Below are 27,171 nucleotides of genomic sequence, written 5' to 3' on the forward strand. Positions count from 1 at the left end.
AAAGTCTTTATCCAAGGACACATGAATAACCTGTTAAAAATAACCACAATCTCAATGATAAGCCTTTTGACCAAACTGTATGAGCTAATCACAGAATAATAAAACAAACTGCTAAAGATTTGAGGTTTTATCTGGTATTGCTAGTCCACTGCAAAAATATATTTTGCTGTAAATCTAGGATGAAATATAATAAACATATTTCAACTGCACACCTGAAATATTTAAATACATCTAATTATATACTTTAAATAATTTTTACTATGCCACACATTTTATTATATTGTAATGTATCTTCAAATTTGGGAGATAAGTGCAATCTGTTCAGTGAGGAACAAGTCAAGTTCATTTACAGAGGTAAAACAACTGTTTTTTTTTTCCCCCAATATTCATCTTCTGTATGGTTCTATGCATATATATATATATATATATATATATATATATATATATATATATATATATATATATATATATATATATATATATATATATATACACACATATGCACACACACACACACACACAAATATACAATGTGTTCTATTTTACTAAATGGTCAAATACAGCCATTAACTGAAACAGTAACAGCTGTGTGTGTGTGTGTGTGTGTGTGTGTATGTATATATATATATATATATATATATATATATATATATATATATATATATATATATATATATATATATATATATATATATATATATATATTCTATTTGTAATAAAAAAAAATTATACTTAGTTTGTGCTACCGCGCCATCTAGTGGTCAAGAAATATGATAAATAAATATAAAAGAAAAAACTGAATAAAACAAAACTAACACTGTTTTAATAAGATGAGGAGTATCTACACAAATATCCAATATTATGTATTTAAATGACATTTCTTTTTTACAGGTAGAATGTGAGCCATACAACGGACAAATGAAACAGTCATACATATAACAAGTAAATTAATTTAACATACATTGCATACTGTAAAATGCAGCATTCTCGATAGATGCCATCGTTTTTACATTTAACAATCCTTTTTTACAATCCTTCCCAATCCTTTTATACAAAATGTTAAAACCGCTTCCTTTTTGGTGATTCTCTTTAGATGCTAGTAAGGATGCATATTGAGGCAGTGTGTGAATATACACGTGTCTGTGGTGTTTGGCGTGGATTATTTCAGGCGGCTGATTCTGGTAGCTGTTGAACACGGACTCTCTGGAATGTGTGCTCACTGGGGCCCAGTTGAACAATTTTCCCACTGCCAAGACACTCGTCTCCCTTATATAACACTGCAAACTGCAAGAGAATTGCACCAGGTGATCCAAAAATTCCACTTTCCTCTATACATTTCTATGAATAATAAATAAATAATTCCTATAAATATAGAACCCCATATACATACATACATACATACATACATACATACACATATATATACATACATACGCATACATACATACACATTATATATATATATATATATACACACACACACACACACACACACACACACACACACACACACACACACACACACACACACACCACAATAGCTTAAACAAGCGTTTCCAGTAATTTCAGAATGATTTATTACAGACTGTAAAGAAAAAAAATTGTAACATTCAAGCAGCAAACTATTTATTAACTTTTTTTGGTCTGAAATAACTTTTTGATACATCAGGCAACCTTGTGAAATAAAAAACCAAATGTCCGCCTGTCATTCGACACACCGTCCATTTTTAGTAATTTTATTTACCTGTCCAGGAGTCAGTGCTCTCAGTGGCTGCTTTGACGTTATCCAGACTGAACCGTCCAGATTCAGAGTCACACAGCAGGGAGCTAAAAAACACAGAAATGCAACTTCACAGCAGGGTTCACAATAAAGCATAAAGTCTTATGCTTAGGCCACTTGATAACGTTATGTTTAACCGCTGCACTCTAATCTTGAACTGGATCCTACATGAATTGTAAATCATTCTGAATATAAAGCACATGCTAATGAAAAAAACGATGAATCGGACTCATCAGAAGGTGTTGATGTTTCTTCTTCTAATAACAGCAGCTCTGAAAAGCTCTAGCTGCAGCTAGAAAAGCAATTACAAATTGTATATTTATTTGGAAGGATTGTCCAGTGTCATTGCTTTCTAATAGATTAAGCTGTATACAATAATGGAAACTGGTTTGATGGATATCTCACAACATTGATAAAAAAAAATGCTAAACTGCTGTAGTATATAAATAAAACATACATTTATGGCATTTGGCAGATGCCCTTATAGAGAGCGACTTACAATTCTCTCTTTCATACACCTGAGCAGTTGAGGATTGAAGGCCGTGTTTGAGGGTTTAACAGTGGCAGATTAATGGTGGTGGGATTCAAACTCATGGCCTTATTATCAGATGTCCAACAACATACTTCTGATCAGAAGTCCAACATACATACAGCATACATGAGACATGTGGTTCACTGAAAAATAACTTTGGGCAATAAAAGTCTCTCTGAGACACACAACGTCACACTGTGTTTGGTTCATGCTTTATTCCTAACATATTATGACTTACTCAAAGGCATTTGGTGGATGAACCTGAAGTGACACTCCATCATCTGTGTGTGCACCAGGTCAGCAGGAGGCTCTCCACTAATCCAGTGGAAGCGATTTGTCTGCAGTGTGTCTCGTAACAGTGCGGGATGGTTGGTAGTAGGACCCTGATAAAATAAAAGCGAGCTTCAGCGAATTTGCATGAAAAATCGAGTTTTTGAGAAAGAAATGATATACAACTCACAACAAAGATTTCACCAGTCCTGATATCTTTATCCACCACAAACCAAGGATGTTTTTGTCCACCTATCCGGGCTCTTTGTCCTAAAGTAAACGTGAACCAACCTACAAGAAATATATATATATATATATATATATATATATATATATATATATATATATATATATATATATATATATATATACATACAGTGAGGAAAATAAGTATTTGAACACTCTGCTATTTTGCAAGTTCTTTCACTTAGAAATCATGGAGGGCTCTAAAATGGTCATTGTAGGTGCATGTCAACTGTGAGAGACATAATCTAAAAAAAAAATCCAGAAATCACAATGTATGATTTTTAAACTATTTATTTGTATAATACAGATGCAAATAAGTATTTGAACACCTGAGAAAGTCAATGTTAATATTTGGTACAGTAGCCTTTGTTTGCAATTACAGAGGTCAAACGTTTCCTGTAGTTTTTCACCAGGTTTGCACACACTGCAGGAGGGATTTTGGCCCACTCCTCCACACAGATCTTCTCTAGATCAGTCAGGTTTCTGGCCTGTCGCTGAGAAACACGGAGTTTAAGCTCCCTCCAAAGATTCTCTATTGGGTTTAGGTCTGGAGACTGGTTAGGCTACGCCTGAACCTTGATATGCTTCTTACAGAGCCACTCCTTGGTTATCCTGGCTGTTTGCTTCGGGTCATTGTCATGTTGGAAGACCCAGCCTCGACCCATCTTCAATGCTCTAACTGAGGGAAGGAGGTTGTTCCCCAAAATCTCGCAATACATGGCCCCGGTCATCCTCTCCTTAATACAGTGCAGTCGCCCTGTCCCATGTGCAGAAAAACACCCCCAAAGCATGATGCTACCACCCCCATGCTTCACAGTAGGGATGGTGTTCTTGGGATGGTACTCATCATTCTTCTTCCTACAAACACGTTTAGTGGAATTATGACCCAAAAGTTCTATTTTGGTCTCATCTGACCACATGACTTTCTCCCATGACTCCTCTGGATCATCCAAATGGTCATTGGCAAACTTAAGACGTGCCTGGACATGTGCTGGTTTAAGCAGGGGAACCTTCCGTGCCATGCATGATTTCAAACCATGACGTCTTAGTGTATTACCAACAGTAATCTTGGAAACGGTGGTCCCAGCTCTTTTCAGGTCAATGACCAGATCCTCATGTGTAGTTCTGGGCTGATTTCTCACCTTCCCCAGTCCGAGGGCGATTGACAGTCATGTTTAGCTTCTTCCATTTTCAAATTAAATTACAAATAAATAGTTTAAAAATCATATATTGTGATTTCTGGATGTTTTTTTTAGATTATGTCTCTCACAGTGGACATGCACCTACGATGACAATTTCAGACCCCTCCATGATTTCTAAGTGGGAGAACTTGCAAAATAGCAGGGTGTTCAAATACTTATTTTTTCCTCACTGTATATACATTGTCTGATATATATATATATATATATATATATATATATATATATATATATATATATATATATATATAATTATATACACACATACAGTGGATTAGGTGCTATTACAATTTCCTAAACATTCTTTAATAACACATTCGTAAATCCAGACTCATGTGATGATATTTCTAAAGCCTTGTGCATGCTTTGGCATTTTCTAGATACATTGAAATGCAGTAGAGTCACTGTCTAGTCATCAAGACTTACTGAAATGTACAACCACATATGTGTTGTGTATACTTCTACTGAATTATACAGGTAAAATGATTACTACACAATTATTATTATGAACAATCCAAAAATGCTCCCAAGCTAAAAAAAAATATGAGAGCTGTTAGGGGTGAATTTGACAAATGACCCCAAATCCCCCCCCCCCCCCATCGAGCCAATTCTAATGATCAATATGACCATTAACTGAAGTGCTTGTATCTGTATGTGCTTCTATACCGTACAGCTGATACCTGATTGGATGATTTTATAACTGAACTAAATGGACAGTATGGAAATAATACTAATATATGTTGCAACTTTCTCTGAGTGATTATTACAAGATTTAATTTTTCATTTTAAAAACAATATCAGTGCTTTTTCTTGCTTTGTCTTTAGTATAATATAACTGACATTGATACCTCGTGCACTATATTTGCTTTCGGGCACAAAGAATGCGGCTGAATAAAAACCTTTTTCAAACGGCAAAAAACCCACCCCTTTGTGTCATGTAACATTAAAAAAAATAATTATTCTTGCTAAAACTGTTATTAGTACAGATTACAGCATTTTCATGCATTACAAAACATATGAAAATACCTTTATGCTTTCCCATTATCTTCCCATCCTCGATAGAGACAAAATGTCCAGGTTTAGGCTCTAAGTACTGTCACGGAAAGAGTTCCACATTCAGCGAGCTTTGGGTCTCATGACGTTAGGTAGCATTGCTCTTTGGCGTATACGAAACACATACCTGGAGGATAAAATCTTCAAAATTTCGCTCACCAATGAAACAGATTCCCATACTCTGTAAGAAACAGTAAGCATGTTCTCTTATATCACAAAACATACAAGTGTCTAATACGTCAAAATACAGCACACATGATTTATTACCTCCTTCTTCTTCAGGACATGATGGAACCCTGCCTCAGCTGCTATTTTCTTGACATATTCTTTGGTAAATCCAGCCAGTGGGAAGATGGTTCGCCGCAGGGCATCCTGTTTGATTTGGCTGAGGAAGAAGGTTTGGTCTTTAAGGCGATCAGCACCTTGGTACAGCCGCACAGCTAGAAAAAAGAAGGACACTCATAAACTCACAGGATTACACTCCAACTGTATGAAAACATTACTATATATATATATATATATATATATATATATATATATATATATATATATATATATATATATATATATATATATATATATATATATATATCACACGGAGACTCACTTTTTCTGATCTCCAAACGTTTTCTAAAGAGAAATTCATCAGCTGGTTTGAGTGACTGTTGGAAAACCTCTTCATCTTCCTGAGATGTTCTTGCATAGTGACCGGTTGCCATGGCATCAGCTTCTGCATAGCAAACAAAAAATGTTTTCCATCACTGTACATCAGCATCACTACTAAACTTAAAATATAAAGACATACACAGAAACCTCACCTAAAATATTGAGTGCATACTGATAGAAGTGTTTGAATTTGATGTGTTTGTTGCACATTATGTCTGGATTTGGTGTCCTGCCTTTCTGGTACTCCCCGAGAAGATTACTTCAAGGAAAAAAAACTCACAAACATTAACCCATTGGTTCATGATAATAAAAAAATACACAAAGAGAATGAATTCTAATAATTCAATTAATAACAACAGAATTAAGTCAAATAAAATCAATGATATTAATTGACCACAATTTCAAAAATACCAGTGAATTGTTGTACCTAAACACTTCATGCCAGTACTCTTTGACATAGGAGACCTGATGGAACGGCATATCCAGCATTTGGCACACTTTATAGGCATCTTCACAATCTCTTTCTGAGGTGCACACTCCCTTCTCGTCCAGAGAGTCCCAGTTCTTCATGAAAACTCCAGTAACCTGGTAACCTAAAGTAAAAACACATAAAAATATACATAAGCACATCAGCACAATTTAATTACTGATTCACTAAAATCTTATATACATAACGTAGTAATTCTATAGTAGTTCGATAAGTAATGCTGACTTTGGACGGCACTTGACCTTTTTTTGTTGTTAGTGGGACATTAATATTGCAGTAACTCTTATTTAAAATAGCTAAATAAAAGCTAAGAAAAACACCTGTCTAATATTGTGTTGGTCCCCCTTTTGCTGCTGAAACATCCTGACCCTGACAGCATTACTTCAGCAATTTGAGCTTCAGGAGCTCTTTTGTTGGTTCGGACTCCCCATGTGCATCAGTGAGCCTCGGCCACCCACGACCCGGACATCGGTTCACCACCATTCCTTTCTTGGACCACTTTTGATAGACACTGACCACTGCAGACCAGAAACACCACACAAGAGCTGCAGTTTTAGAAATGCTCTGACCCAGTTGTCTAGACATCCCAATTTGACCCTTGTCACTTAAACTCAGATCCTTTTGCTTGGTCAGTTTTCCTGCTTCTAACACTTCTACTTTGAAGGAAAACATTTTTACTTGCTGCCTGATATTGTCCACCCACTAACAGGCACCATGATGAAGAGACAATCAGTGTTATTCACTTCACCGCTCATAATGCTATAAAGTCATAATGTAATGCCTGGTATGTATGTGTGTATATATGTGTGTATGTGTATGTATGTATGTATATATATATATATATATATATATATATATATATATATATATATATATATATATATATATATATATATATATATACATACATACACGTATATATAATAGAGCTTGTTTCTTGAAACATCAGTTTTACGATCATTATAGCTGTAAAAGCAAAACAAAATAATTGTTGCATTGTATTGTACTTTGCATTTTGTACTGTTTTTGTACTTTTTTTTATTTTTTATTTTTTTTAAGTAATTGTGATTTCTTTTTATCTTGATCAAAATGTACTTATAGCATATTGTCTACTTTTCCTAAACCTGGCCCTGAAATAGTCTCAACATGTTCCCTACACCTGACACACCTGCTCTGATTAATCAGTTCATTGTCAGCTGCATGCTAGAGCAGGAAACACTAAAGATCAATAAACATCATGATAGGTATGGTATCTAAGTGGTTAAGATGCTGGACTGCTGATTAGACGGTCATGAGTTCAAATCCCAGCACCACCAAGATGCCCTTGAGCAAGTGTCTTAACCCTCAACAGCTCAATTGTATAAATAAGATCATTGTAAGTCATTTTGGACAATGCTAACTGCTGATGTAAATATTAAAACCACTGGATGAATTTCTCACCTCTACGTTTCAGTAAAAGAGCAGCAACAGAGCTGTCCACCCCGCCAGACATGGCACACACGACATGTCTTACTATACCCATGACATTTACACCAGCACTAAATTAGTTATTTTATTTCTGCAAAATATAAGAAGTATCGAAGGTGTCATGTTCGCGAACAGGGCGCCGCCATGTTTGCGGTCCTACACAAAATAATGTCCGGTAAGAAACTGAAATAGTGCTTTGATATTGGTATATTGGTGCACTGTCTAGTACATTATAAAATAATAAAATACACTTTAACAAAAGTCAGTTTAACTGATGACATATTATACATATATACATGACATCGCGCATTAAATTTATAAAACTTTTATAGCCGGTACGTTGTAAAAGTAATCACTTTTTTTTTTCCCCCGGTTTATTATATTTAACGGAACATGTTGACATTCTTGTCAAATGGTTCCTAAAAATAAGCTTTAAAGTAAACCGTGTTTAAACATAGACATATGTTTTTGAAATTGACAACATTGTGTGAATAATCCTGTAATATATACACGGAACCCTCATTTTCAAGCACAGATTCGGGGAAGACGATCTTGGAGAACAGTCTGTCAAAAACGTGAGCAATTTTACGTTTTATGTGTTTGGGTAATTCTTGCATTTTACACGTTTTTTAATGACAAGCAATGGGTAAAAATAAAGATGAGGGTTTATGTGACTTTGATAAACAGTTGGATCCGATCCTCCAAATAAATGGATCTGACTCTGATCTAACTTCAGTGTGCTGGAAACTTTTTCATGTCACTCTTTGTAAGCTCATGTTACTATCAGATCCAACTCATGCAATGCAACGCATGTGGTCTGTTTTATTTTGTGTTCAGGGTCCTCAACCAGGACGACAAGAAAGTAGGAAGTAATGATCAGATATTGTATAATGTGTGTGCAAAGTCAGAATGTAAAAAAAAAAAAAAAAAAAAACAATTCTTAATACATTTTATTGAATCGATGCAAAGTAATGGAGAGTGTGTTAGATAAGTGAAGAAAAGAGTGCAGGCAGGGTGGAGTGGGTGGAGAAGAGTGATTTGTGATAGAATAGTATCTGTGAGAGTGAAAGGCAAAGTTTATAGGACTGTGGTGAGACCTGCGATGGTGTATGGTTTAGAGACAGTGATATTGAGTAAAAGACAGGAGGCAGAGCTGGAGGTAGCAGAGCTGAAGATGTTGAGGTTTTCGTTGGGAGTGATGATGATGGACAGGATTAGAAATGAGTTTATTAGAGGGACAGCGCATGCAGGATGTTTTGGAGACAAAGTGAGGGAGGCGAGATTGAGATGGTTTGGATGTGTGCAGAGGAGGGACATGGGGTATATCAGTAGGAGAATGCTGAGGATGGAGCCACAAAGAAGGAGAAAAAGATGAAGGCCAAGGAGGAGGTTTATGGATGTGGTAAAGGAAGACATGCAGGTAGTTGGTGTGACAGAGGCAGATGTAGAGGACACGGGGGTGTGGAGACTGATGATCAGCTGTGGCGTCCCCTAATGGGAGAAGCCGAAAGAAGAAGAAGAAGTAAGAAAAAATTGGAAAGCAACTGAAAAAACTTTTTTTACTGTGACCACCCTTTGGCTTTTATGCCTTACTTTTACACACTTTGTACACAAAGTCAGGAGTCAGGTTTCTGATTCACTAATTATACCAAGAAGGTGATAATGATCATCAATTTCATATGTAGGTTGAAACACGGTCAGAAACTAAAACAGCTGTGTAGGTTTATATACAGTATCTTACACAAGTGAGTACATCCCTCACATTTCAGCAACTATTTTAGTATCTTCTAAAGGGACAATACTATAGAAACTTGGATATATTTGAGAGTAGTCAATGTGCAGCTTGTATAGCAGTACAGATTTACTGTCCTCTATGATAAAAAACATCATTCAGCGATTATTTTCAAAATAGCTGGCAACCAAAGTGAGTACATCCTAAGTGATAACAGGTGTATGTTATGTAACCATGCAACGCCACATGTCCTATTCATCATGTTCATGTTTTTGGCTGCTTGACAGTACAAAAAAAAACAAGAACATTTGTGGGGTTTTTTTGTATTAAAGCAGTTAAAATCTGGTGCTTTAAGTACAATTTTCTCATACTGACCACTGGATTCACTGAGGATTTAATAATTCAAGAATTCAAGTAAGAACACTTACTTGAACCAAGTCCTGTGGTCTGATGAGACTAAGATAAACTTGTTTGCCCTGGTGAGGAGTTCCAGGATGAAAGAAAATATGTCTTGCCTATGGTCAAGCATGGTGGTGGTAACATAATGTTTCTGGGGCTGCATGAGTGCTGCTGGTACTGAGGAGCTGCAGTTCATTGAGGAACACATAAACTCCAACATGTACTGTGACATTCTGAAGCAGAACATGATACCCCCCATTGAGAATCTGAGCCGAACCCTATTGATCATCTGTGGGGCATCCTGAAGTGGAAGCTGAAAAAGCGCCATGTGTCAAACATCCAGCAGCTCTATGATGTTATTATGGAGGAGTGAAAGAGGATCCCAGCAACAACCTGTGCAGCTCTGGTAAATTCCATGTCCAGAAGGATTAAGGCAGTGATAGATATCAATGGTGCTCAAACTAAATATTGACACTTTGTACACAGTTTTGAAATGATCACTTATGACTCACTTTTGTTGCCAGTTTATTTTTGACAATAATGGCTATATGTTTTTTTTTTTTTAGAGGACAGTAAATCTGTACTGCTATACAAGCTGCACATTGATTCCTCTAAAATATATCCACGTTTCATTTCTATAGTATTGTCCCTTGAGAAGATAGTAAAATGGTTGCTAAAATGTGAGGGGTGTACTCACTTAAAATATTTAATCACATGATTGTAATGATTAAACTCATGATTAATCACGACATAATCACCTCCAATGAATACTTTTCAAGTTTTAAATCAACATGGGCATGGACAAATATGGGTGTTTTATACAAATGTATGTTTATTATTAGTGAAACAAATACTTCACATAGAGCATGAAGACTAAATATTCTTGTAAATGTTTTAAAGTAATTATTCGTGTATTAATTCACATAAATCATCAAGACACCAAATGGAACTGTATCCTTGTTTCCACACGATACAACAGATGAGCACCTGCAGCTCAAATTGCTGGAGAAGTTAATACTGTTGATGCTCGACATGTTAGGACTGATTTGGCAGCAAAAGAAGGACCAACACAATATTAGGCAGGTGGTCATAAATTAATGCCTGATTAATGTATATATTTACACACATTTTGTCGTGCAGCAGTTAGTTTACTTCCTCAATGGGCTTTTAATTAAAGCTGTAACCAAAACCTTAGCTCACAGATAACAGACTTACTGACTTGCTACTAAGGAAGCATGATAACAGGATTACAAGAACACTGGACGCTGTGGTTAAACAACCAAAAACATGCTAAATGCAGACACCAGATTGAATGAAACCAGTACCTAACATCATAGTCAATTCATTAATAAAGCCTTACATGTGATTTCGATAGGATTCTGTAAAAATGTCAATTCTGGTGAAACGTTTTCTTATTGGCAGCAGGTCAGTAACATGATTTAATATAAATAAAGTATCTTATAGAAACTGAGTCTCTTAGAAGTTCAGATGGCAGAAGTTCACAAATCTGTGAGAAACTGTCAAAAAATTGTGAAACTATTTCAGAATAATGTTCCTCAACATCAAATTGTGAAGACTTTGAATATCTTATATGTAATATCATTAAAAGATTCGAAAAACCTGGAGAAATCTCAAGGGCAAAAACCAATAATGGATACCCGTGATCTTCAGGCCCTCAGGTGGCACTACATTAAAAACACGATTCTGTTATTGAAATTACTGCATGGGCTCAGTAACACCTCCAAAAATCATTGTCTGTAAACGCAGTTTACAGTACCACCCACAAATGCATATAAAAGAAGCCATATGTGAACATGATCCAGCTCATTTAGAGCTCATAATGCTTATAATGTGAAAGCTTATTTAGTATAGACTGAGGCAAAGTGGAAAACTGTGGTCAGAAGAATTAAAATGTGAATTATTTTCGAAACCATGGACACTACGTCCTCTGGACTAAAGAGGAGAGGGACAATCCGGCTTCTCATCAGCATTTATATCAAAAGCCTGCATTTATATATATATATATTAGTGTATATAGTGTATATATGTGTATTATCAAGTTTAAGCCATTGATATGGTTTTATGTTCTATTGTGAATAAAATATGGTTTTTTTTTGTATACTGTAGCTTTAAAATTTTCACTTGACCAGAACTAAAATTACCAAATCACAAGTTACATGGTGGTGTGGATCCTTGAAAGGGCCCTGACCCCTGAATACCTTTGGGATAAATTAAAATGTTTAAATGTTAAAACTATTCAATGATCACTGCCTGCTCTCATTGGTCTTTTTTTGTTGAATGGGCAAATCCCCATGGCTCCAAAAAACGAGCTGAAAACCTTCTCAGAGGATTTGAAGATGTTGGAATGGCATTGGTGTAAGGGTCAGGTGTCCTATAATAAGTATATAGGAGTAAAACCTACTGCAAAGGATTAGTCATGTTCTTCACACAAAATGGATTCTAGAGGTGCTTTTTTGCTCTTTCAGTGTCAAGAGGAAAAGAAGAGATTGAGCTGAGGTAAGCTGGTATAACTTGATATTTGGGTTTAAAATCTTTTTTCTCTTTTGTTTTCTTTCTTTTGAAAAGAAAAGAACAAAAAAACAGATACAGATATGAATCATGTACCTTTCTGAGTATATTGGGGAAAATTTTCAACATTTGCTTTTTGGTTAGTTTGTAAATTTGATTAGATGAAATTTTGCCCTAAACATGGCCATGGACAGTACTATAATGGGGTGTGGTTTATTTTAGAAAGCAGGATTTAACAATAATAATAATAATAATAATAATAATAATAATAATGTTATATGGATGATATTGGAGATACTAGTGTTTCCAATGCAAACATTTGATGAAATCCAAATCAAGTGCAACGCTTTTATACCTTTTTAATGTTTAGTGTGCACATAGTATGTGGTTCCCTGGTGGTCTAGTGGTTAGGATTCGGCGCTCTCACCGCCACGGTCCAGGTTCGATCCCCGGTCAAGGAACCAAACCCAGCCATTAGGGTTGCACAAGCCAGTGCACTTTTGGTGCCAGTTCCAAGACCGGATAAATGGGGAGGGTTGTGTTAGGAAGGGCATCCAGCGTAAAAACATGTGCCAAATCAAACATGCGGATCACGAATACGGATGATCTGCTGTGGCGACCCCTAACGGGAGAAGCCGAAAGAAAGTTTTTAGCGTGCACATAGTATTTGATGAGTGATTAGTCATCTGGGATGTGAAGTATGGGTTTAAATATGATTTGAAATGGAAGTGCATCATATATTATATTATCATTATCATATGATTACATATCGCATTTAATAATCTGTTCCTGTTTTTGACAGCACACTAATTTATACTCCCTGTTTTGTTTTTTTGTACTAATGTTCATGAATGAATGCTCATTTTAAACTTCAGGTACATAATATGCCACAGTCCAATGAGGTAAGGCACTAATATGTGTATCATGTCTACATTTGCCAATAGAGCTAATCCTGCTAGTGCATGTAGACTTTTTGGATAGCTATAAAAGTCATCTATTCAGTCAACTAATTCTTTAACTGAAAAGTGTAAAAACATTTTGTTTTATCACAGCTTCATGTCACTATTTGCCCAAAAGGGAAACTGCCTAAACCTATTTGTATCGGCCCAGACAAGTATAAATGGCAGTTCTGCAACAGGAAAGGAGAGTATGCTGCACTTGTGGCTCACATACAAACTCATGAGAAAACAGCGATTGAATTTCAAGGTAAAGTGATTAATGAGCTTTATATTTTATGACAAACTGTACATACAGGTTTGGTGTTTTTTTTGTTTTGTTTATTACATGCATGATCATTTTTAACATTCATATAACCACAATATATCGGTCTCTCTTACAGAGAAAAAAATTACAAATGCAACCTGGGATGCAGTAAAAGCAGCCACTACCATTGCTGCTGCTGCAAGAGGACTATAGTCTCACAAAATTATTTTACCGAACATATACACAAGTGTGGGTTATCCATAAACATGCAAGTGCACACACTGTGTAGCTCTTTATTCACCAGCCCTTCACCCTCATTGTGTAGTCACTCTGTCCCACCAATCAACACCTCTGTCCCTATATGCAGTGACATTAATGGCTCAGACCCTCAGTGCAGTGAAGACAGTGCCACAGGGAGCCTGAATGTCTTTGAAACTAAAGTCAAGTCACCCAGTCCTCCGTCTTCACCTTTTTCTATGACTGCTCCAGTTACACCCTCTGACAGCCAGATGATACTGATGTCTGTGAACCCAACCTACAATATCTGTGCTTGGGAGCCTTAAAGCCCTGAAATCAAGACCCAAACGAATCATGTGCTGCTTCTGTATTTTGATTCTAAACAAGAAAAACATCAAAGTACACATTCAAAGACAACACATGTCTGCTAATCCGGATTTGCTGCGGACAAACAGACTAAACCATACACACTGTCTCTGGGTTAGTGTTCCCAGATTTATGGTCTTTATAAATACCGTTCAGCATTCAGAAGACTTCTAGACCACCAAGAAACACTCTATAATAACAAACAGAGCAAAGTCTTCACAAACGTTTGTACGTTGTTTTAAAAAGTAATACAGAAATATCACAATTGTACAGTGCATAGAGGATATGGATCCACAGTAGCCCTAACCTGAAGCTAAATTCATTAACAGCAATGTGAGTCTCGGCTTGGTCAGACTATAGAATTTTGTTTATCATGGCCGGAGAAGTATATTTTGGTAGACTGCAAGTTTTTTCTGTGATTCTGTTACTGGGGACGTTTTTTGTCAATCTGCCACAGCAGACAGATTGTTGGGGTGCTGCAGAGAGCATTGTCCTTCTTCCTACTTCTATACGGTTATGTCAGAGTGATATAACCATTCTTGATAACCATTTTCTCTGTGTGTTTCAAGTCTTGGTGGTTTTTACATATGATGTAAGAATGAGGAGAGTCAGTATATTGTTTAGGGCATTTCAAGCTACACATTTTCTGTACGCTTTTCCCTGGGGTGGGCCGTGACACATTCCTGTCTTCCTGAGGTCTACAAATACTTTCTTTGAATTTTGTCCAGTCTTCATGAATGTTAGATTTCTAGTTGTGTTGGTTATAAAAAAGACCTAGAAAAAAACATAGATTTCCAAATGTGCGATTAACAAAATTGACCACCTCATTGAGGAGAACTGCTTAATGAGTAAATGAATAATGAAATGTATATAAAATATTAATTGAGCAGTAAAACATCCATGTATTTTTTCTAAGGAAATTGCAATGTAGATTGTTCCATATTACTGTACTTGGAAAACCTGCTACATTTCTTTGCTCTCTGCTTCCTTGATGTTTGTGACATGACTTATTGTTATTATTTCATGAAATGCAAAATCCATAAAATAATTTATCTGTAACTTAGACTTTTTGCCATTAAATAGTCATGTATATTTTTATATAAAAAAATATAGGGTGCATAATACTTTTTTACAGTGCTGTATTTATATGTAAGGACTTTGGCACCTAACTTTATGTATATCTTATGTATATGTTTTAATGTACTGTATATCATGTAAAATGAAAGCAGATGGAAAGTGTAAAGAAAATATTCAATATAGTAAATATTACGGAAAAATATTTTCTTTAAATCCTTTTTTTCTTTTGTCGGTAAGCAAGTGTTAAGTACACTGATTCTGCTACAAGTTTGTAATTAGTAAATATAAATGGTAAGATAAATCTAAAGATTTAAAGGCTTACAAATCTAAAATGTTATTTGTCGGTGTAATTTGTGTGTATTACAAGATACAAAGCTTGCATTTCAGGTCAAGCATCTGGCTATTTTTTGGTTTTTACCCCAAATTTAAATTTTCTGACACCATAACACTGTTATTTGATTTGGAGTAATAACAATTTCTAATTAATTTTTCCTTTAATGCACCCACAAAAGCAGCATGACAGTAATAGATTCAGTATGCACTTTTAATACAAACTCTGTAATGCACTTTTACCTGTATATACTTCTAAATAATTAATGTAATATAGTCTATAACAGAGTTTATTCCCACTTATCAGCAAGATGGAAGACCTGGTAGCAGAAGGCATTACACTCAAGATGCTAATTGATGCTCGGGAGACTGTCATAAACAGCCCATTAGGAGTGATCAAAACACCCATGATCCTCTGCAGCCAGACCACACTGCCCCTCCATGTGCCCTGTAACACCTATCTGAAGTTGGAGAACATGCAGGTTACAGGTTAGTGTTGTGCTTGTGATTATTGCACAATAAATCAGATGACACTGGTTGAAACCTAGACAGTACTATAAATGATTTTAAAAGTATTAGCTAGTATGTAAATTCATCTCAAGTTTAAAATGCATTCTGTTTCCTCACCAACAGGGTCATTTAAGATTAGAGGTGTCGCGAATCAGTTCGCCCAAAAATTAGATGGAGGTCATTTTGTCACACTGTCTGCTGGGAATTATGGGAAATCCTTTGCTTATGCCGCTAAACACTACGGAACTAAAGGAAAAGTGGTGATGCCTGAAACTGCTCCAATCTCTAGATCTCTGCTAATACAAGTGAGATCACACTGGAAAAATAAACATATTTAAAGTTTTGAAACGTAATTAATACAAATTCCATTTATATATCTTCTTGTTATAAACAGAGTTTTGGCATCGAGGTTGAACGAGTGCCCACACCATGTATTATGGATGTCGTCAATCAATGCATTCAAAAAGAAAAAATGACTTTAATTCATCCTTATAATGATCTGGATCTCATCGCAGGATATGCCAGGTACATAACATAATCATTTGATCATGCTTTATTACAGCAGTTAAATGTGGGTTTGTAGTATTTCTTACCTCTCTACTAACCTGCATGGTGGTGTAGTTTAGGGTTTGAGATCCTGGAGGTTCTTCCTAATCCTGATGTGGTAGTAGTGTGCTGCGGTGGAGGAGGTTTACTGGCCGGAGTAGCAGCAGCCATTAAACTTTCTGGTTGTGAGGACACGAGAATTTATGGTGTGGAACCAGAAGGAGGTGAGGAGATAAATAACCTGTATTGGATAAGTTGGTTGTGGTGGAAATATAAATTAATGTCTTGAGGTTCACTTGTCTTTATTTTTTTTTTTTTTTTTAAATCATTAACAGCATGTACCATGTATAAAAGCTTTATTGAGAATAAACCTGTTGACATGGACAGCAAAAGCATCGCCTCTGGTCTGGCACCTCCATCTTCAGGTATCATTTGTTCCATTGTGTCATTTGCAGGTATAATTTGTTTCATTGGAGCATGCCATATTAAACATTACTGATCGGTCATAATCAAGTGTTACGGAATAACCATGCTTCATAAAAGCTGTTCTAATGTGTGTAGCTAAGAAACAAATATTAAAGCACAGGGGTATTAAACAAAAATTTCTGAAAGGTCCAACAACCTGAAATCCCTTCTCACAAAGGTCTAAATAGGCAGTACTGCCTAATAATGGCAGAATATGAAACCAGTTGGCTTTTAATGCTTTACCATTAGAGATCATTATAAGACTTGGTTGTGGTTGTCTTTTTTTTAATCCAAATTTTATTCAAATTTTTTTTTTAATAAATAATTTCATAATTAAACATAATGCTTCACATGAACAATTTTGAATAACGCCATGAATAGATACATCAGTTACAAATTTGATGGAGAGAATAAACAAAAAATCAAGTAAATAAAATAAATACTTATTTGATCATTTTCTAACAAGCTAGATTGTCATTTTACAAATAATGTGACCCATATGGGGAATTGGTAGCTCAGTGGTTTAGGCTCTTGTTCACTGATTGGAAGGTCTGGGGTTTAAGCCCTGATACCGCCAAGTTGCCACTTTCGGGCCCTTGATCAAGGCCCTTAACTCTGTGTTCCAGGGGCACTGTATTATAGATGACCCTGTGCTCTGACTTTAGCCTCCTAACAGCACTGGGATATGTGATATAATTTCACTGCGCTAAAATGTACATGTGAAGTAAAAACCACCAATTAAAAATGTGTATTATAAGCAATTTTTTCAGTTCTTATGTAAATGACAAACATGGTGTGTGCTCCTGGTGTGTCATGTCTTAGGTGCCCTGCCATATGCAATGTGTAAGAAATACGTGGAGGAGATCGTGTTGGTGACTGACGATGAAATCAAGTCTGCCGTTTCCTCTTTCTACAAAGCCGGTCTAGTTGTAGAGCCCTCAGGAGCCGCTGCCTTTGCTGCACTCGTTAACAACAGAATACCAGACATTACTGGCAGGAACATTGTGATAATCCTGAGTGGAGGGAACATCGGCAAAGATGAGCTTACCAGCTTCCCAGACTGATTCACACCAATTTTTCTGTCTATTGTGGGCTTAATATATATATATTTTTTTTTCTCATATGTGTGATGTGGATGAAGATTTATACAGAGCCAAATCGACACAATTCGTTTTTACCCATGAAAAACACTAAAATAAAATTTATCAAAATAAAATAACTGGTTGTTTCAATTTTCCAACTTTATTATTTCAATATTTTCATATTTGAAATTAATATATAGTTATATAATATATTAATATTTAATATTTTACTATCTTTAATTTCTTATACTTATTTATGTCTTCTCATTCTGCCCTAAAATATCTAAAAGTATACAATTCGAGCATTTACTTCTGCTACAGTCACAGTCCTATTTACTATTTATCTTCCTAAAAACCACACTTTCAGTGCCAGCTGTCATGTTTCTTTGACCAGCAAGAATGAAAGGAAAGTCAACCCTTTCCACTTCGAGATCAGGCACAATGTTGCTCTCATCCATTCCTAACTGTGGTTGACACAAGTGTTCTCTTGTTCATGCGAGTTTACTTGAAATGCAAAGTTATTTAACTTACTTCTGTCTAAACATATTCATGTTTGAGCATGAATGGAAAAAAATTCTCCCTAGTATGAATGTGTATGCGTGTGAATCTTACTACATTCAGTTTTGCCTCTCACTCAAAACCTGAAGCAAACATGAAACTCCATATAAAACCCCTCAGGCTTTAATTGGGGACCCTGGATCTGGGATGCATCCATGCTGCTCACAACCGATTTCTGAAAAAAACACATATTTCCCAATTTAAGTATTTGTGCAGTAAAACCACACTTCCATGCCAATATGCATGGCAGAAGAGCTTGTTATATTTATATATACACAGTGCATTGCAAGAGTATTCACACCCCTTACATATTTCCACATTTTATCATGTTATAACCACAAACTTAAATGTATTTTATTGGGATTTTATGTGTTTGACCAACACAAAGTATCGCATAATTGTGAAGTGGAAAGAAAATAATACATGGTGTTAAAGATGTTTTACAAATAAAAATGTGTATATGTATTCAGCCCCCTTTACTCTGATACCCCTAAATAAAATCCAGTGCAATCAACTGCCTTTAGAAGTCACCTAATAAGTAGAGTCTACCTGTGGGTGTACTTAAATCCCAGTATAATTACAGCTGTTCTGTGAAGGCCTCAGAGGTTTGTTAGAGAACATTAGTGAGCAAACTGCATCATGATGACTAAAGAACACACACCAGACAGGCCAGGGATAAAGTTGTGGAGAAGTTTAAAGCAGAGTTAGGTTATTATTATTATTATTATTATTATTATTATTATTAATTCAAGAAGCAACTAGAAGGCCCATGGTAACTCTGAAGGAGCTGCAGAGATCCAGAGCTCAGGTGGGAGAGTCTGTCCAAGGACAACTATTAGTCATGCACCTCACCAATCTGGCCATTATGGGGAGTGGCAAGAAGAAAGCCATGGTTGACAAAATAGAATAAGAAATCCTGTTTGCAATTTGCCATGTAGGGGACACAGCTAACAAGTGGAAGAAGGTGCTGTGGTCAGATGAGACCAAAATGTAACCTTTTGGTAGGCATGTCGCAATAGTCAATAAATCAACTTATCGCATGATATATGGAAATGAGCAGGATAATTTTTTTGTGCCGCAATATATTGCAAATGATACATTTTTGGATAATTAAAAATAATGATTATATACATTTTTACATGAAAATGTAAATGCAATATTTTAGTCGATCGTGCTGCCTGTCATCTCACCTGCTCACTGTGGTGGAGTCGGAGCTCAGGCAGCATCTCCACACACACACACACACACACACACACACACACACACACAAATACACAAGCACACAGAGCAGACAGACACAGGTGAAGTGTAGGCGTGAAGTGTGTTTCGTGACAACTACAGCCAGTTAGGAACCAATGGACTTGGTTTCAAAGCCGCAATCTTCAGCTTCGGTGTGGGAACACTATGGTTTTAAGCCAAATGAGAGAGGAGAGCCAATTAACGTGAACGAGCCGGTATGTCGACTTTGTTTAAAAACAGTGGCAACGAAAAGAGGCAACACAACTAACCTAAAATCTAACGTAAAAATAACTAGCCCACCCGGTTTTTTAACCATTGGAACCACAACCTCAGCTGGAGCTGGAGAGGGGTCTTCCAGACGGTTATCTGTTACAGAGGCCTTTTCCTGACAGTTCAGTTTGTCGACCGCGTTTAATGGCTGCATCGATGCAGCCATTAAACGCGGTTGACAAACCAGGATTTAAAAATATGTTGCAAACTTTTGACATACAGTACGAATTGCCAAAGAACGGACATCGTACATCTCCCAAACTGGCATTCTATCCTTGTACAACAAAGTAAAAGACGATATTCTGAAGGAGATAAAAGAAGTGTAGTCAAGCTCAAATATGATTCTATATATGAGCTATAATATGACCATACACTACTCTGCAGTCAACATGTTTAGAGACCAAATACATATCCCAGAACTACAATGCAGATATACTTGCTGAAGCCCTTGTCTGCTTTTTTAGCGGACTGGGAATTAGATGAGCGCAAAATGGGCTGTATAACTACAGACAATGGTGCTAACATTGTGGCTGCAGTACATCATCTTGGATAGCCATGGCTCAATTGCTTTAGACACAAACTCAATTTGGCTGTTTCCCATCGACTGGACAATGACAAGGATCGCACAGAGCATACCATGGGACTTTGTAGGAATAAAGAAGAGAGACCTGAGGAAGGCACAGACTAAAACCAATGACCCCCCCACAATCTAGTAATGGTGAGTGATGATAACTTGTTATACAACATAAAATATTTAAACGGTTAATATAAACAATGAAATGTTTATTTTAATGTTATTTATGACTTACTTTAGGGCCTGTTTGTATGTGGGTATTAAATAATTGGTTAAATTATAATCATGTAAAATTATTTGTGATTAAATATAGGGAATTTATAAGCTGTATTTATGGAATAATGTTAGAAAAACTAATAAAAAAAACAAAACAATAAATCTTCACCACAGGATGTCACCGCACAGGATGGGACACCAAACAAAAAATGATAGAGAGGGTTGTAAAGCGACGTGTCTTGGTTGAATATCGAAAATTTGGCCACCTCAACCTAACCTGACAGGATGTTTCTGTGTTGGAACCCATTAATGAGCAATGAAGCCAGTGGCTGATTTCACGGATGTCAGGGGAACAGTATGTCATGTATTGTGATACCATGGAGGATGTGGCGGTCAAAGTAAAGCTGCAGGGGGAAATGAAGGATCTGAATCTGAACCTCCAGCAACCAAGAAGAGTCTGTGTGACCTTCTCCAGAACAGAAGAACCCTACTAACAAGTCACCAGACTCTAGGTATAAGGTTAGACATTGGTTCCAAAAAGAGTGCAGGCTGATGCAAAGCTGACCAAGTTCCTCCAGGAAAAAGCACTTGATGCATCATCTGATCCTATTCTAATGTCTTAAGAATAAAACTTGCATTATGATGCAATTATATTGTGGTATTAGAATGGCAATAATATAATTCATTGCAATCAATTTTAGTGCAATATATCGCACAACAAAAAGTAGTTATAGTGACAGCACTACTTTTTGGCCTACATGCAAAACACTATCTTTGGCGGAAACCTAACACTGCACATCAGCCTGAACACACCATCCCCATCGTAAAACATGGTGGTGGCAGCATAATGCTGTGGGGATGCTTTTATTCAGCAGGGACAGGGAAGCTGGTCAGAGTTGATGGGAAGATGGATGGAGCTAAATACAAGGCAATCCTAGAAGAAAACCTATTAGAGACTGCAAAAGACTTGAGACTGCGGCGGAGGTTTACCTTCCAGCAGGACAACCCTAAACAACAGATGGAAATGTGTTGACTAGTAAGGAGAGTGAGTTGAGAAGATGGAGGGAGTATTTTGAGCAGCCTGGAAAATTTTCCAACAAGGAAAATTAGAGAGAGAGAAGGTTGGATAGGGTGGAGATGGTGAAGAAGGAAGTGGATAGGATTAGTAAGGAGGAAGTGAGAGCAGCAATTAAGAGGATAAAGAGTGGAAAGTTGGTAGGACCAGATGACAAACGTGGCGATGTTTAGGAGAGATGGCAGTTATAACAAGATTGTTTAAAATGATTTAGGAAGGTGAGAGGATGCCTGAGGAATGGAGCAGAAGTATGCTGGTACCGATCTTTTAGAATGGAAGGGAGATTAAGAAGGGAGATGTGCAGACCTGCAGTAACCAAAGGGGATTAGAGTTGATCAGTCACACCATGAAGTTATGGGAAAGAGTAGTGGAAGCCAGGCTGAGAGAAAAGGTGACCATCTGTGAGGAACAGTATGGGTTCATGCAGAGGAAGAGCACCACAGATGCAATATTTGCTTTGAGAATGTTGATGGAGAAGTATAGAGAAGGTCAGAAGGAGTTACATTGTGTGTTTGTGGATTTAGAGAAAGCGTACGACAGCGTAGAGAGAGGAGTTGTGGTATTGTATGAGGAAGTCAGGTGTGGCAGAGAAGTATGTTAAGGGTGGTGCAGGACATGTATGAGGACAGTGTGACAGCAGTAAAGTGTGCAGTAGGAACGACAGACTGGTTTAAGGTGGCAAGAGTGATTTGTGATAGAAGGGTATCTGTGAGAGTGAAAGGCAACGTTTATAGGACTGTGGTGAGACCTGCGATGTTGTATGGTTTAGAGACAGTGGCATTGAGTAAAAGACAGGAGGTGGAGCTGGAAGTAGCAGAGCTGAAGATGTTGAGGTTTTCGTTGGGAGTGACGAGGATGGACAGGATTATAAATGAGTTTATTAGAGGGACAGCACATGTGGGACGTTTTGAAGACAAGGTGACGGAGGTGCGATTGAGATGGTTTAAACATGTGCAGAGGAGGGACATGGGGTACATTGGTAGGAGGATGCTGAGGATAGAGCCACCAGCAAGGAAGAAAAGAGGAAGTCCAAGTAGGAGGTTTATGGATGTGGTGAGGGAAGACATGCAGGTAGTAGGTTTGAAAGAGGCAGATGTAGAGGACAGGGGAGTATGGAGACAAATGATCCTCTGTGGCGACCCTCAATGGGAGAAGCCATAAGAAGAAGATATATAGAGATATATAGAATGTGTGTGTATATTCTTCATTCATTCATTCATTTTCTCCCGCTTATCCGTAATTCGGGTCGCGGGGGCAGCAGTCTAAGCAGGCCCCCGCCTTCGACTGCTGCCCAATCCTCACAGCACTGTCCCTTACGGTCCCTCCTGCAGGTGGTGAGCCCACGGGAAGGCGGCCCCACGTCACTCCGACGTCACAGACCTTGGTATTTCCCTTGTAAGGGACCCCCGGAGCATAGAGGGTTAAGGGCCTTGCTCAAGGGCCCAAGAGCGGCAGCTTTTTTTTTTCAATACCGGGGCTTGAACCCCAGACCTTCCGATCGGCAACCCAGCGCCTTAACCGCTGGAGCAGCGCCTTAACCCCCTATATGTGTGTGTGTGTGTGTGTGTGTGTGTGTATATATATATATATATATATATATATATATATATATATATATATATATATATATATATATATATATATATATATATATATATATATATACATACACACACACACACACACACACACACACACACACACACACACACACACACACACACACACCGGCCACTTTATTAGGTACACCTGTCCAACTGCTCGTTAACGCTAATTTCCAATCAGCCAATCACATGGCAGCAACTCAATGCATTTATGCATGTAGACATAGTCAAGATGACATGCTGCAGTTCAAACCGAGCGTCAGAATGGGGAAGAAAGGTGATTTAAGTGACTTTGAACGCGGCATGGTTGTTGGTGCCAGACGGGCTGGTCTGAGTATTTCAAAAACTGCTGATCTACTGGGATTTTCACGCACAACCATCTCTAGGGTTTACAGAGAATGCTCTGAAAAAGAGAAAATATAAAGTGAGCGGCAGTTCTGTGGGCGCAAATGCCTTGTTGATGCCAGAGGTCAGATGAGAATGGCCACACTGGTTCGAGCTGATAGAAAGGCAACAGTAACTCAAATAACCACTCGTTACAACCGAGGTATGCAGAAGAGCATTTCTGAATGCACAATATGTCGAACCTTAAGGCAGATGGGCTACAGCAGCAGAAGACCACACCGGGCGCCACTCCTGACAGCTAAGAACAGGAAACTGAGGCTACAATTCGCACAGGCTAACCAAAATTGGACAATAGAAGATTGGATAAAAGTTGCCCGGTCTGATGAATCTCGATTTCTGCTGCGACATTCGGATGGTAATTTGGCATCAAAACATGAAAGCATGGATCCATCCTGCCTTGTATCAACAATTCAGGCTGATGGTGGTGGTGTAATGGTGTGGGGGATATTTTCTTGGCACACTTTGGGCCCATTGGTACCAATTGAGCATCGTGTCAACGCCACAGCCTACCTGAGTATTGTTGCTGACCATGTCCTTCCCTTTATGACCACAGTGTACCCATCTTCTGATGGCTACTTCCAGCAGGATAACGCGCCATGTCGTAAAGCGCCAATCATCTCAGACTGGTTTCTTGAACATGACAATAAGTTCACTGTACTCAAATGGCCTTCACAGTCACCAGATCTCAATCCAATAGAGCACCTTTGGGATGCGGTGGAACGGGAGATTCGCATCATGGATGTGCAGCCGACAAATCTGCAGCAACTGCATGATGCTATCATGTCAATATGGACCAAAATCTTTGATGAATGTTTCCAGTACCTTGTTGAATCTATGCCATGAAGGATTAAGGCAGTTCTGAAGGCATAAGGGGGTCCAACCCGGTACTAGTAAGGTGTACCTAATAAAGTGGCCGGTGAGTGTGTGTGTGTGTGTGTGTGTGTGTGTGTGTGTGTGTGTGTGTGTGTGTATATATATATATATATATATATATATATATATATATATATATATATATATATATATATATTTTTTTTTTTGAACACCCTGCTATTTTGCAAGTTCTCCCACTTAGAAATCATGGAGGGGTCTGAAATTGTCATCGTAGGTGCATGTCCACTGTGAGAGACATAATCTAAAAAAAAAAATCCAGAAATGACAATGTATGATTTTTTAACTATTTATTTGTATGATACAGCTGCAAATAAGTATTTGAACACCCGAGAAAGTCAATGTTAATATTTGGTACAGTAGCCTTTGTTTGCAATTACAGAGGTCAAACGTTTCCTGTAGTTTTTCACCAGGTTTGCACACACTGCAGGAGGGATTTTGGCCCACTCCTCCACACAGATCTTCTCTAGATCAGTCAGGTTTCTGGCCTGTCGCTGAGAAACACGGAGTTTGAGCTCCCTCCAAAGATTCTCTATTGAGTTTAGGTATGGAGACTAGCTAGGCCATGCCAGAACCTTGATATGCTTCTTACAGAGCCACTCCTTGGTTATCCTGGCTGTGTGCTTCAGGTCATTGTCATGGTGGAAGACCCAGCCTCGACCCATCTTCAATGCTCTAACTGAGGGAAGGAGGTTGTTCCCCAAAATCTCGCAATACATGGCCCCGGTCATCCTCTCCTTAATACAGTGCAGTCGCCCTGTCCCATGTGCAGAAAAACACCCCCAAAGCATGATGCTAGCATAATGGAATTATGACCCAAAAGTTCTATTTTGGTCTCATCTGACCTGGGTGTATAACAGATTCTTGTGTAGCTCAACAAATGCTGAGCTCTAAAATAAAAGTTCAGAAAGCTCATTTTGCGAAACCTACCTGGATGAAGACGTACTAACAACAGAAACCAGAACTACCTAGGATTTTGTGGTTGAAAGATGCAAAAGGAACATGTCTGACCTTTCTGTCAGAGCGCAGTGGGATGAGCTACACGAGCACCTATTACACAGCTGGAGATCTACATTTCTGCTCTCATTAAAATGAATGAGCTCATGTAAGTGGAGGATGATTAGCCAGGGCTGTACAAGCTATAGTTATAGGAATGAAAGAAAAGAGTAACATTCAGAAACTCTGAGACACTTTATCTGGACTCCTGCAGGGACCTTCTTTATTTAACTCAGAGTTTTATTTATTTTTAGAATTTAGCCTCTAGTTTCTTTTGAAAGTTTCTCAAGTTTTCTTTCAGTCATTAGACGATAGTTAGGGCTGGTCTTCATCTAGGGTGAATTATCACAAAAAAATGTGTTAAAGCAGCATTTTACCCGTTATCCCATTATTCATTTGCCACAATTTTATCACACTTTTTTTCTGAGTTATAGAGAAAGCATACAGTCCAATCAAACAAAATATTAATGTGCAAGATAAAAATTCTCAGTTCATCTCAACCTTCTTCTCTATCTCCTGTTGCAACAAGTAAAGCCTGGACTGCAAACATGCAATCTTTTACTTCCTTCCTGTCAAACACAACCATATTTTATACAAATGAACCTAACTGATTTTTCATCTACTCCAGACGGGTGCTGCCTGTAAAATCTACAACAAATGAACACAACCAAATCCTCCAGAGCCTACCTATCATATATATTTTGCTCAAAATGATTCCAACTTTCATGGCTTTTATAGAATTAGGATTTTAGTTTTTATTTTTATTTCGAAATGTATTAGCTTTTTGACATAACTATATTTACTGCAGCCTGAATGAAGATAATACAGAATCACACTAATTCCTAACCCTAATACTTTGTTCTGCATTTTAGTGTTTTCCTTTTAACAAACACACCTGATGCAAATAATCCCTTAATTTTATACCCTTCCTGTTAGTATTTTAGAAAAGAAAAGAAAGAACGCACACATTTGCAGGACAGGATCGTCCATGACCAGATATGGAAACCTGCTGTCTAATAGAAAATACCTGTATGACTCCAATAATTCAATCTTGGGTATAACCTTTTATTAAGAAGAAAAAAAAGAACAATGTATTGCATGTCTTAACTTCTTCTTCTTCTTCTTTCGTGCTTCTCCAATTAGGTTGTCACCCCCCTGTCCTCTATA

The 27,171-nt window shown here is 37.4% G+C and overlaps 2 protein-coding genes across 5 annotated transcripts; one reads left to right on the forward strand and one right to left on the reverse strand.

The window, feature by feature from the left end:
- Window positions 1-844: 844 nt before the first annotated feature.
- On the reverse strand, window positions 845-7,877 carry trmu (tRNA 5-methylaminomethyl-2-thiouridylate methyltransferase). 2 transcript variants are annotated; one of them, XM_083527774.1, is made up of 11 exons: window positions 7,674-7,877; window positions 6,174-6,339; window positions 5,899-6,005; window positions 5,688-5,810; window positions 5,348-5,520; window positions 5,208-5,261; window positions 5,054-5,120; window positions 2,773-2,873; window positions 2,551-2,695; window positions 1,745-1,827; window positions 845-1,284 (listed from the first exon to the last, which is right to left on the reverse strand). In XM_083527774.1, exons 1-11 carry the CDS (start codon window positions 7,753-7,755, stop codon window positions 1,165-1,167), a joined length of 1,221 nt encoding a protein of 406 aa, XP_083383900.1. In that variant the 5' UTR covers window positions 7,756-7,877; the 3' UTR covers window positions 845-1,164. The 2 variants fall into 2 exon arrangements, with proteins under 2 accessions (XP_083383900.1, XP_083383901.1); XM_083527775.1 differs by lacking the exon at window positions 7,674-7,877 and adding an exon at window positions 6,554-6,664.
- A 256-nt stretch (window positions 7,878-8,133) lies between these two features.
- On the forward strand, window positions 8,134-19,199 carry LOC310719172 (L-threonine ammonia-lyase-like). Of its 3 annotated transcripts, none has more exons than XM_083528628.1 (8): window positions 13,104-13,262; window positions 13,413-13,566; window positions 15,881-16,062; window positions 16,207-16,388; window positions 16,478-16,608; window positions 16,705-16,853; window positions 16,965-17,054; window positions 17,917-19,199. In XM_083528628.1, the coding sequence occupies exons 3-8, from the start codon at window positions 15,885-15,887 to the stop codon at window positions 18,156-18,158; spliced, it is 972 nt and encodes a 323-aa protein (XP_083384754.1). In that variant the 5' UTR covers window positions 13,104-13,262; window positions 13,413-13,566; window positions 15,881-15,884; the 3' UTR covers window positions 18,159-19,199. The 3 variants fall into 3 exon arrangements, with proteins under 3 accessions (XP_083384753.1, XP_083384754.1, XP_083384755.1); XM_083528629.1 differs by having other exon boundaries at window positions 13,438-13,566; XM_083528627.1 differs by lacking the exons at window positions 13,104-13,262; window positions 13,413-13,566 and adding an exon at window positions 8,134-8,275.
- Window positions 19,200-27,171: the final 7,972 nt, after the last annotated feature.

Source organism: Silurus aristotelis, assembly GCF_946808225.1.
Source record: "Silurus aristotelis genome assembly, chromosome: 24".
Taxonomy (NCBI): domain Eukaryota; kingdom Metazoa; phylum Chordata; class Actinopteri; order Siluriformes; family Siluridae; genus Silurus; species Silurus aristotelis.

Bases quoted from the DNA above. Each gene is read 5' to 3' on its own strand.
- trmu (XM_083527774.1), bottom strand. From the start codon at position 7,755: ATGGGTATAGTAAGACATGTCGTGTGTGCCATGTCTGGCGGGGTGGAC. The intron at 6,006-6,173 runs GTACAACAATTC...TTTTCCTTGAAG, and splicing joins TACTGGCATGAAGTGTTTAG to TAATCTTCTCGGGGAGTACC. The intron at 2,696-2,772 runs GTGAGTTGTATA...TTATTTTATCAG, and splicing joins GGACTGGTGAAATCTTTGTT to GGTCCTACTACCAACCATCC.
- LOC310719172 (XM_083528627.1), top strand. From the start codon at position 15,885: ATGGAAGACCTGGTAGCAGAAGGCATTACACTCAAGATGCTAATTGAT. The intron at 16,389-16,477 runs GTGAGATCACAC...TGTTATAAACAG, and splicing joins CTAGATCTCTGCTAATACAA to AGTTTTGGCATCGAGGTTGA. The intron at 17,055-17,916 runs GTATCATTTGTT...GTCATGTCTTAG, and splicing joins TCTGGCACCTCCATCTTCAG to GTGCCCTGCCATATGCAATG.